This window comes from Physella acuta, unplaced genomic scaffold (assembly GCF_028476545.2).
Source record: "Physella acuta isolate Inbredline_101_S28 unplaced genomic scaffold, ASM2847654v3 ptg002212l, whole genome shotgun sequence".
NCBI classification, from domain to species: domain Eukaryota; kingdom Metazoa; phylum Mollusca; class Gastropoda; family Physidae; genus Physella; species Physella acuta.
Genome location: NW_026733712.1, coordinates 20,834 through 33,593, shown reverse-complemented (window position 1 = coordinate 33,593; position 12,760 = coordinate 20,834). Strand labels below are relative to the sequence as shown.

At 40.0% G+C, this 12,760-nt stretch overlaps 1 protein-coding gene across 1 annotated transcript; it reads right to left on the bottom strand.

Annotated features, from left to right (window-relative positions):
- Positions 1-11,132: 11,132 nt before the first annotated feature.
- Positions 11,133-12,278, bottom strand: LOC131932563 (piggyBac transposable element-derived protein 4-like). Its single transcript, XM_059289489.1, has one exon. It carries the CDS (start codon positions 12,276-12,278, stop codon positions 11,133-11,135), a length of 1,146 nt encoding a protein of 381 aa, XP_059145472.1.
- Positions 12,279-12,760: the final 482 nt, after the last annotated feature.

Here is a 12,760-nt window from a genome sequence, read left to right as displayed (position 1 = left end):
ACAAATATATCAGTAGCTTTTTGTCGCTTGCAATACTTAATATTAGTAGACATACAGTATGAGATAATGTAGCTAATGCGTCTAAAATCGTCTTAGTAGCAAATATAATCTATTTCTCCCTTGAAACGCGAGGGGGGGGGGGGGGCTTTAAATTTTTGGGTGCGGAGGATGGGGAGAGGGGACCATATCGTGAAGTAGACTCTTGGTCTTGGCAACAATTTCAATAGAATGTGATTACGCTTCCACACTGGAATTGAAGGATTAGTACAAACTTTTGCGACGAAGGAGGCAAGTAAAAATTGATTTTGATATTTATGCAATTTATAATAAATTAATGTGTAATGTTTAATTGTTTTATTATATATATATGTTTTATTAATTAATTAATGTGTATGAAAGGGGGCGTTTTGCCTAGGGCTATAAATAACCTGGCGCCGGCACTGGATATAATACAATAACACGGGTTATTATACGTTTTATAGAACAACTTTACACAATAGCAGGTAAAGTCGTGATAAAGTATAATAACATTTCTCACTAACACACTCTACTTTAGTATATATATTTTTGTCAGTAGCCAAGGAAAAGAGGACGCATCATTACTCAAAAGCATGCCAACAATATTGACTAGAAGTATATTATAATAAAGCTAATGTTTATGCTATCAAACAACTGACAGTTAAGTAGTCATTAGGTAAAATATATTGTTTTGACAAGGTTATATATTTAATACAAACATTATTTATAATGATTATGTAATGAAATTTAAAGAGTTTTATTGTGTTTTTCAACCATGTCTTAGTTACACTTGGTTAATTTACCTATTCTTTTGAAAGTTATTTCCCATGAATAATTTTTTTTTACTTGGATTTCCAAATGGGAAATAATTCGTTGCTTAACTCTACATTCATTTCAAATTCCTCACCTTAGGTTCACAGCTTACGTATAGCAACAACTTCAAGTTATTATTTGCTTTAGTAAAAACGTATAGAGAGCAGAAGTTCTAAGCAAAATAGTTTGGTAGCTTTTTTTAGCATTATCAAGTTGAAAAACAATTACATCAGTAGCCTTCTAGATTACATTACTTAAAATATTAGTAGACATATAGTATGAGATGATGCAGCTCATGCGTCTAAAATCGTCTTAGTCGCAAATTAATAATCTAATTAACTTAGTGTCTTGTTCATATTTTCACTCTCTCCTAAAAAATTCATATATAACAAGCGTAGGCTGAAATCTATAACATTTATAAACTTTTATTTTCAAAAACAAAAATCGTTACATAATCACACAATATAGACATTTTACAATTATAACCGAAGACAGTCAAGCTTAAAAGAGGTAAGTTCCGTACTTGAACTTACGTTGGGAGGTCTGCAGAGAGTCCAACACGACAAAAACTGTGTTTTTTCAGTGGTTTTTTTTTTCCAGACTGTATTTCTCCCTTGAAACGCGAAAAGGGGGGGGTGGGGGGTAGGCTTTAAATTTTCGGGTGCGGGGATGGGGAGGGGGGGACTATATCGTGAAGTAGACTCTTGGTCTTGGCAACAATTTCAATAGAATGTGATTACGCTTCCACACTGGAATTGAAGGATTAGTACAAACTTTTGCGACGAAGGAGGCAAGTAAAAACTGATTTTGATGTTTATGCAATTTATAATAAATTAATATGTAATGTTTAATTAATTGTTTTATTATACATATGTTTTATTAATTAATGTGTATGCAAGGGGACGTTTGCCTAGGGCTATAAATAACATGGCGCCGGCACTGGATATAATACAATAACACGGGTTATTATACGTTTTATGGAACAACTTTACACAATAGCAGGTTCAGACGTAATACAATAGAATAACATGAGCCCTTATACGTTTTATAGAACAACTTTACACAACAGCAGGTAAATTCGTTATAAAATACAATAACATTGCTCACAAACACACTCTAGCCCATGTCGGGCTCAGCCTACAACGTACGCTTGGACTTGTCATAGTGTTTGGAGCCGGTGACTTCAGAAGCTGTGAACGGCTTTTAAAATTATAAGTCGTGGCTTTATTTTTTTCTTAACGCAGGAGTAACTGTGGAACTATTAAATATTCATGTTTGTTGATATGTAAAATTAGGGTTGTTCTTTTTTTAATTTATGTCACACCAATGATGAGAATGGAGAGGGGGGGGGGGGTTAGATTTATGACCAAATATTACGTTGGTGGACTGTGATGTTACATTTAATTTGTATATTTAGAAATAAATAATATTGTAAATTTTTCTTGAAAACTGGAATTAGTTAGCCATAGTTTACATGGACCCTTGCGAATTAATTATAAAATTGTTGCGTTGGCAACTCTTTGCAGCTGCCATGAATGTGAAAATAAATCGCCAAAACACAAAGTATGGACCGTTAGGTTAAGTGTAACATTTTTCAGCCTAATTTGTAAATTCTAAATTCAGAAATCCCTAATATGTATGCTGCTTTTTGTTGAGACAATCCAATTAGTCTCGACTACTGAACCACCCAGGGGATGGGGTGGCCTAGCAGTAGACAGCTGGACTGCTACCCCGTAAGTCTCGAGTTCGAATCCGTAATCAGAAGACCATCTCTGAGTCTACCCAGCTCTGATGGGTACCTAACTCATGTTAGGGAAAGTAAAGGCGGCTGGGCATAGTGCTGACCACGCTATCTCTTCATATGCCGAGGTCATAGAAACAAGTGAACTCCACTTCACTTGCCCCGTAGACCGTCAGGTTTGAAATGGAACTTTACTCTTACTGAACCACCCCTTAAAAGTTAAGCCCTAAGCTGCATGTCTCTTAATACTAAATACAGTAACAGATAAGATATAATGAAAGATGACCTTTTTCTTGAGCTAACATTACCTGCACTACACGTTTGATTAATAACAGCTGATTCACGCGCAATGAAATACACCTGGGAATATGCTTTAAACGTCCTGTTATAATGTGTTAAAGAAAAAGCTGATAAAAAACGTTTTTATCAGCGGTGATCACAATGTAGGACACATTGTACTGTCAGTTTATTTGTCCATAGAATGCCACACCTTTGTGGGCCGTATTTCTGTCTGGTAACCACCCCCCTTCCCCAGGGACACACCCACCCCACCCGTTCAGACGAAGTTTAAAAAATATATAATTTTATAAAACTAATGTTTACTTGACTAGTGTCCCCACCTCCGTCTAGATTCTAGAAGCATAAAGTGCCCCCTCCCCGGAAAAATGTGTCTAAAAGTACCCAGGTGTGTCAGGTAAAGCGGAATCATGAACAGGATATGAACACGCGTTGCAATAACCATTGTAAACAATGTTTCTAGCGGCCGAAGAGATATTTCAACATGTAGAAACTATCAGAAAACACACACTCATATATATATATATACACACACACACATATTATATATATTATATATATATATATATATATATATATATATATATATATATATATATATATATATATATATATATATATATTATATATATATATATATATATATTAACATACATGAATACAAAATAAAGAAAAATAGGTATATACGTATAGAATTAATATAGAAAATATATACTATAACCAGTGTCCGGACCACCCCCTCCCCGGAAATTTCAAGTCGTCGCCCCCCCCCCCCCCCTAACAAGAAAAATGTCTGGAAGAAACACTTTTTGTCACTGGTCTATATAATGTCAGGCTGTCTTTCGATGCTATTATTAATTATTTAGAAGGTACTCGGATCTTGTTTTAAACGTACTGATGCGCTGACCAAAGCAATCCATTCGAGCCAAAGCTATGTGATTTGACATATAAGCTAGGTACCACCTAACAGCCTACGCCCCTGATATAGTTAACACCAGTCCCATATTTACTTTACAGTTTTTACTTGTACTCTCTCCTGTTGGGGTTGGGCACCGCCCCTCACCTACAGCACTTCCCCCGAGCTCCCCTCCCTTACCGCACAAAATAGAAAAAAATGTATTAATTAATATAGATAAATATATACATTAAGTCAGCCGCCACAGTTTTCTAAAACGCGAAATAACGTCTAAAATTCGTTTTCTTACATTGCTTTTTTTTATAATGTAATTTCCGGCGGGGGGGGGGGGGTAAAGGTCCTGTAGCCGTTTACAGGGAGATACGATTATAACGACAAAGTTGAAAATGTCGAGTGCTGCTCGGATCCAAACCGATGGAGAAACGGCACCGATTCCGTTAATATAAACTGGCGGAAAACCTTAGACAATATCATCGCCTGGTCTCTTAGTCGGGCTGGGTATTTCCTAAGCGGCCTCTACAGATCAAAAGGTAACTGGAGTCCGGACTACATCGACCAAGCCCAGTGCCACAAGCAGCTGACCCACCCTGCCAGCTACGGTTACTGTTACGATCTAGACATCACCGGTTGATATAAGCAGGCAAGCTGCTGTCACTTTTTCAACGGGACCTACGTTGTGGGCAGTAGCGTAGCGAGAGGGGGGGGGGGGGCGGGGGGACAAATGTCCCCTGGCGCCGACCTTAGGGTTGGAAAAATAAATTGAAATGTTGAGGGGGGTGCAAATAGAAAGTATGAATGGGGGGGGGTGCAAATCGAATAGTTTTGTCCCCTGGCACCGGGTCCGGTCGCTACGCCTCTGACTGTCGGAGTGTATCGGGTTGGATGTAATGATCTGCGCTGCTTGACCAAGCTTCGGTACTGCAGGATGACAGATAAGCCATAAGATAAGCCATGAGATAAACCCCCAGATAGCCATTGGATAAGTCATAAGCTCTGACCACAAACGCTTATATCCGAAGGCACAGAAAGTAATTTCATGATTTAAAAATTGCAATATTCTCATTTGGAAACCATTCCAAAAATGAAATATATTGAAAAATAAAAAGGCTTAGTTGTGTATCACTATTGTCTGTCCGCCTGTCTGTCAGTCTGTCTGTCAGTCCGTCTGTTTATCTGCCTGCCTGTTAAGTGTAAGTGTAAGTGCTAATGCAAGTACAAAGGTGCAACGGTAAGGGTAAAGGTTATTGTAAGGGGAAGGAGAAAAGGGAAAGGGTTAAGATTAGGGTAAGGGTAATGATAAGAATAAGGATCCTTTTAAAGGTAAGTGTAAGTATACGGGTCATTGTAAAGGTAAGTGTACGGATATGTGTAAAGGGTCAGTGTAAGCTAAAAGGTAAGTATAAAGAATTGGGGTAGTATGATGGTTAATAATAAGTCTATTGATTTGGCCGAGGATTAGGGTTAGGGACTAAGGGATATGGAGCTAAATATAGGTATATGTAGAAGTATGTGAATATATAGCTAATACATGTCACATTTCGGTTAAAATTTAGGTTGAGCTTTAGTCGTATGCTTATAGATGAAATTCTTAAGATTTTAAGATCGGTTGAGGTATTGAAAATCCTATACATATTATCTAACATTTAATGGGTACTGGTGGCTTATTTTTACTTTCACGTGAACAGAGTATACAGAAAATATTGTAATCCTGGTGAATAAATAAGAGCTATTTTGGCAGTTTTCGCCGTTTGCACATACTTTATCGTATACGGAATATAAAAGACGAGCCGACCCGCTGCGTATCATACGCCGCTATTTAGTTGTTTTTTTCTACTTTTCAGTAATTTATAATTTGTGAATTCGACAGCACCAATGCTGCCATTGAAAATATTTGCTTAAAAACACTAACCCCCCCCCCCCCCCCCACGTGAAAGCAGCCTCCTCTTAGTTACCTCCTCTAAGTTTAAAATCGTTTCAAATTAAATTATCTGCCCCTAATAGCCGTCACCAAACCCGTCTCTGTGATTGTAAAATGTAAACAGAGTGAACACCGCTCACCAGACAATGTGGGGGTGGGGTGGGGGTGGTAGTGATAGTGATAGAGCGGAAGAGAGGGGACTGCAAAGGCGCGCTTGCAGCTTGTTTTCTAACTGATCCCAGAAGAGAATTATATATATAGATGTCTTGTAATCGTGCATACATATAAATTGAGATGTTGACAAATTTTGACGTTTTACAAACTTCTAGAGCCGTAAAAAAGCGTTTGCAATTCTTTCTGTTTGTGTACTTGAACACGATAGCTTGATTATCTTTTCGGTTAGGTTAACAAGATTTTATACTTGAATAACTTCTGTTTTTCAGTGACCTTCGATAACCGGAAGCTGTCCATTACTCTACTAGTAATTTCTAAAATACCGATAATTTGGGTGCTGATTCAGTTAGGTGGACGACATTATTTTTAATATTTTAATTGTATCACAGAGAGAAAGAGAGAGAAAGTATCATCATGCCGTGGCTCCTTTTTATTGAAAAAACTCGAACACATGTGTGTATGGAGCTGTGTTATCGAGGAAAAGCAGGTGATGTGTAGCCTGTTTCATTTTCACATAGACATTTTTATCTTCCATCATTTAAATTAGCTTTATACATTACTGTTTAAAAAAAAATTATTTAAACTCTACACGTATTTTTGTTATCTTTTAAATATCGGTATTGCTATAAATGGCTGGAGCAAAGCCTAGCCGATACGGCTAGTTTATTATATTAACCTTCATATATTGTGAATGTTATTATCCGTTTGAGGGTGAAAAGAATGGGGGAGGGGGGGGGGGGGAGGTTGGGTGTATCGACGATTTCAACCTAACATCAAAGTTAAACGTAAGTTGGCATCGAGATGTTTTAGGTTTATATACAATTTGGAGCTACAGTAAACATTGCACCTTAGGTTATGGAAATAGTTCTCGAATGGAAAGTGGCGGAGTAATATCACTTAGACCCACCTACAATTGATCGATTTTAGCTTTTGCTATAAAAGCTACAGTCCTCCCATCATTCTTATTACTGAGACTCTCAATAAAAAGGTGAAGTATGTATGTTTTAAATGTATGTTATGTTTATTATATAGTGTACATATTAGGGCTGAACGGTCACATTTTTAAATGTCATACAAAAAGTATTTTTTCATTATGGCGACAACTTAAAGTTTGGTGCACTATTAGGTCTGATAGATTTTGATCGACTTAACCAAAAACAAAGTTTATACTTAAGTTAATAATCTGAGTACCTTGGTTAGTATACACGAGAGAAGAAAGAAAATAAAATCGCAATGCCTATCTTTTCTTATTATTATAATATGCGTTTTTAAAACAACTATTTTGATACGTTTTGGAATATTTGACTAGATAGGGGTGAATGCTTAGTTTTAGTAAATTAATTTAGCTGCAGATAACTGTATATAAAATGCTCTCGTTAATAAATGATTATTCGGGGGCACCTTAGAATCTAGGGCCCTAAGCTACCGCCAGTTCGGCCGCCGCCTTAATCAACAACTTATAGTTTGAACTTAAAAAAATATATATATATGTTAATTTTTTTAAAGTGGGTAGCTACTAAAGTTATAATATGGATTGGTTCGATGTATTTCAGCAATGCGTGGCTTTATCGAAGTGAAAGTTCTAGCGCTGATGCTACTTGCGGCTGGCGTCCACTCCTGGTGTGTTACTAAGAACTGGTACGACTCCCTCAGAAGAACAGGCTGGTCCTCATGTGGTACGCAGAACACCATGATCCAAATCCTTGACGGTTTTTGTCGAAACGACCAGGCAGGCATGTACGATGATGTTGACAACTTGGGACACGGTTACTGCTGCGTGTCGGAACAATGGAACAGATCTGGCAGCACCCAAGAAGCAAACTGGCGATCAACAATGAGCAGAACACACTCTTGGTCTGTATGTCCTACTGGGTATTTCCTCACAGGTATCTACAGACAAACGGGCGACGGGAGACTGAATTCTTTTAAAAAAGGCCAGTGTCACAAACCCCGCAACCACCCTTCTCGTTACGGCGCATGTGAAGACCACTCCGTCCATCCTTGTTTGCGTCGGGGAGAAGGTTGTTGCCGCTGTCCGTACGGTAAGCTTGTTGTCGGTCTGTACCGTGACGGCTGTAGCGACTTGGGCTGTATCACTAAACTGCGATGCTGTGCCCTGGTTGATTAAGATCAAACACAGAAGAGAAAATGTCAAGAACTCAACGAAGAAAACATAAGCTTAGGTTTACAATTCTCTTGCATCCGAAAGTTTTGTTCAAAAGTTAAACTGATTTGAAGTCCATTCAACAATAAAAATATCGAAACTAGCAAGTTGTTGTTGTTGTCTTATCACCAAAAATATCATAATATTTCTTGATCCTGGAAACGCGTGCATTTTTCAACCAAAACAATGTTATTTCATTCATTTTAAAACAGAATGTTCAACAGGGGTGCAGGATATTACCCTTTCCGTATATTACCCCTTCCGTCAATTACCCCTTCCGTCAATTACCCCTTCCGTCAATTACCCCTTCCGTCAATTACCCCTTCCATCAATTACCCCTTCCGTCAAATACCCCTTCCGTCAATTACCACTTCCGTCAATTACCCCTTCCGTCAATTACCCCTTCCGCCAACTACCACTTCCGTCAACTACCACTTCCGTCAATTAACCCTTCCGTCAATTACGCCTTCCGTCAACTACCACTTCCGTCAATTAACCCTTCCGTCAACTACCACTTCGTCAATTAACCCTTCCGTCAATTACTCCTTCCGTCAACTACCACTTCCGTCAATTAACCCTTCCGTCAACTACCACTTCCGTCAATTAACCCTTCCGTCAATTACCCCTTCCGTCAACTACCACTTCCGTCAATTAACCCTTCCGTCAACTACCACTTCGTCAATTAACCCTTCCGTCAATTACTCCTTCCGTCAACTACCACTTCCGTCAATTAACCCTTCCGTCAACTACCACTTCCGTCAATTACCCCTTCCGTCAATTACCCCTTCCGTCAATTACCCCTTCCATCAATTACCCCTTCCGTCAAATACCCCTTCCGTCAATTACCACTTCCGTCAATTACCCCTTCCGTCAATTACCCCTTCCGCCAACTACCACTTCCGTCAACTACCACTTCCGTCAATTAACCCTTCCGTCAATTACGCCTTCCGTCAACTACCACTTCCGTCAATTAACCCTTCCGTCAACTACCACTTCGTCAATTAACCCTTCCGTCAATTACTCCTTCCGTCAACTACCACTTCCGTCAATTAACCCTTCCGTCAACTACCACTTCCGTCAATTAACCCTTCCGTCAATTACCCCTTCCGTCAACTACCACTTCCGTCAATTAACCCTTCCGTCAACTACCACTTCCGTCAATTAACCCTTCCGTCAACTACCACTTCCGTCAATTACCCCTTCCGTCAACTACCACATCCGTCAATTAACCCTTCCGTCAACTACCACTTCCGTCAATTAACCCTTCCGTCAACTACCACTTCCGTCAATTACCCCTTCCGTCAACTACCACTTCCGTCAATTACCCCTTCCGTCAACTACCACTTCCGTCAATTAACCCTTCTATTTGTCCTGTCTCTATAAATATTTTTGATAGCAACAGCTGCCTTAAACAAAAGTGATGGGAAATGGGGTTGATTGTGTGTGTGGGTGGGGGGGGGGGTGATGGTGATGGGGTTGATTAAAGTTTGACACATTTGAGTGGGGGGTGGTGGTGATGGGGTTGATTAAAGTTTGACACATTTGAGTGGGGGGGTGGTGGTGATGGGGTTGATTAAAGTTTGACACATTTGAGTGGGACGGGGGGTGGTGGTGATGGGGTTGGTTAAAGTTTGACACATTTGAGTGGGGGGTGGTGGTAATGGGGTTGGTTAAAGTTTGACACATTTGAGTGGGGGCGTGGTGGTGATGGGGTTGGTTAAAGTTTGACACATTTGAGTGGGGGGTGGTGGTGATGGGGTTGATTGAAGTTTGACACATTTGAGTGGGGGGTGGTGGTGATGGGGTTGATTAAAGTTTGACACATTTGAGTGGGGGGGGGTGGTGGTGATGGGGTTGATTAAAGTTTGACACATTTGAGTGGGGGGGGGGTGGTGGTGATGGGGTTGATTAAAGTTTGACACATTTGAGTGGGGGGTGGTGGTGATGGGGTTGATTAAAGTTTGACACATTTGAGTGGGGGGGGGGGTGGTGGTGATGGGGTTGGTTAAAGTTTGACACATTTGAGTGGGGGGGGGGGGTGGTGGTGATGGGCTTGATTAAAGTTTGACACATTTGAGTGGGGGGTGGTGGTGATGGGGTTGATTAAAGTTTGACACATTTGAGTGGGGGGGGGGGGTGGTGGTGATGGGGTTGATTAAAGTTTGACACATATGAGTGGGGGGTGGTGGTGATGGGGTTGATTAAAGTTTGACACATTTGAGTGGGGGGGGGGGTAATGGTGATGGGGTTGATTAAAGTTTGACACATTTGAGTGGGGGGGTGGTGGTGATGGGGTTGGTTAAAGTTTGACCCATTTGAGAGAGGGGGGTGGTGGCGATGGGGTTGATTAAAGTTTGACACATTTGAGTGGGGGGTGGTGGTGATGGGGTTGATTAAAGTTTGACACATTTGAGAGAGGGGGTAGTGGTGATGGGGTTGATTAAAGTTTGACACATTTGAGTGGGGGGGGGGGGTGGTGGTGATGGGGTTGATTAAAGTTTGACACATTTGAGAGAGGGGGTGGGGTTGATTAAAGTTTGACCGATTTAGGGGGGGGGGGGGTTGACATTTTGTGATTTGTCATGTTAGGGAGGAAATAAGGTACAATTCTCCCACATATAGACGCCCACTGATGGCACATATAGACCCCCACTAGTGGTCAGAGTTGAAGAAGAAAAGTGGATGAGGGTAGAGAGGGGGCTGGGGAGCAGAGGCGTAGCTAGGTGAGGGCGCCCTGGGCGCCGACCCTAATGGGACGCCAAAATATGTGAAAAAGAGTTATAAGGTTTTTTTTAAGATAGGATATTGAATTATTCACAATCAAAGTTAAGAAAGTAAACTGCTACGTTGCTTTACATAATAATTTAACTGCTCTGGTACCTTAGAAAAAATTACCCGTTTGGTACCATGGGGTCAGTTTGACCCCATGGTGCAAAATAAGCTATATGAATAGAATAATACTAGATTATTAGAACATTTATTTAATTTTGGCATACTTATAATACTACAATGTGTTAATACATGTGGACAAATATTTATTCATGTTTTGTAGACAATATTAAGGTTCTTTAAAAACGATGTAGGATAAATGTCATTGCTGGCATTGGTTGCAAACTCCTTTGGTATGTTCTTCACACACAGACTGATTGCACTCATTACAGACTAGTTTGGTTTTCTTGTCACAAGATCTGGGACAAATATAACATCTCTTGCGTCCTGAATGATGTTGTGTGGTGCTTGCTGTTTGTGTTGGTACCTGCACAATGCCGCAGGTACGGATGATCTGTTTGACATCTTTTGGCGTCTGCTTCATCTCCAATCGTTGATGTGCATGTGGTGTAATCAAAGCGATGGCCAGTTTCTTCAAGAATGCCTGTCGTTTGTTTTTCTTACGTTCTCCAAAGTTGGGCACATTTTCAGTAAAAATAACAAATGCGTTCAAGGCAGCACTATCAATCATTCCATAAAATACCCTCATTGGCCAACGATTTGTTTTTCTTGCCGTGGTATAAAAGCTGTACATTTGATTATGGCTGTCTACACCACCTTTTTCTTTGTTGTAAAATACATTTATTTCTTCTTTCCCAGTAGCTGCATCAGTCGATTTTTGCGAATGCATGGTGGAAAGAAATACAACTATCTTGTTCTTCTTTGGAACAACAGACAAGAGAGTGTAATCGTTTGCATGATCAAAGGCGTATTGAACTGTTCCTTCTGCTGCTTTCATAAAAAATGACGGTGGAATGCAAGCTTTGTTCTTTTTCATAGTGCCAGCTAATGTGAGATTCCTGGATTTTAGTTCATTGGCCAAATCAATTGATGTGAAATAGTTATCGGTTGCAATGTTTCTGTTTGTTCCAGAAATTGTGGGTACCAAATCCAAGACTGCTTGGGATGGAACTTGCATCCCTGGTGCATGAGTACCAGCTCCCATATAAATTTTTGAAGAAACCGAGTAGAACGTTTTGCTATCAGCCAATACATATATCTTGATGCCGTATTTACTTGGTTTATTTGGTATATATTGCTTGAAACTACATCTTCCTCTGAATGCAAGGAGAGATTCATTCACTGTGCACCCAGTTCCTGGGGTGTAGTTTGCTTCACAAGCTTTGACAAATTTGCCGAAAATGGCGCGAACACACGCCAACTTGTCGTTAGCTCTTCGCTGGGCCCTCGTTGTGGAATTGTCGAAACGTAGGCAATACGCAAGCCGCAAAAACCGTTTTTGACTCATCGCTGATATGCAAATTGGCTTACCAGTACCATCTTTTGACCAAATACTTGCAGTACTATCCTTGGAGTTTGTGTGGCACCCAAGAAGAGTAGGATGCCTATAAGTGCTCGAATTTCTACAACGTTGGTTTGGTACAAAAATCCAGCGTTTCTAGTGTAACTGACTTTCACATTTTCAATGTTGTATTGGTCCAGGTAAATATCTCTGTTATCATGGAATCGTCAAAAAATAAATCAAATGCTTTCAATGGTGTGTCTGCATAACACCCATTCCCTTTTGGAACTGGCTTCTGTGTAACAATATTTCGCATCAGTGTTCTTCGGAGAATTTTCGGCTTCTGTGACTACACATAGCCGTCTTTTCCAAGAATATCTTGAGTGTCGTAATCGTCCGATTCATTTTCTGATTCGTATTCATTAGCGCTAACTTCACTGGTGACATCTGGTTCTTCTCTACTTGGTTCATTGTCACTTTCATCCCAG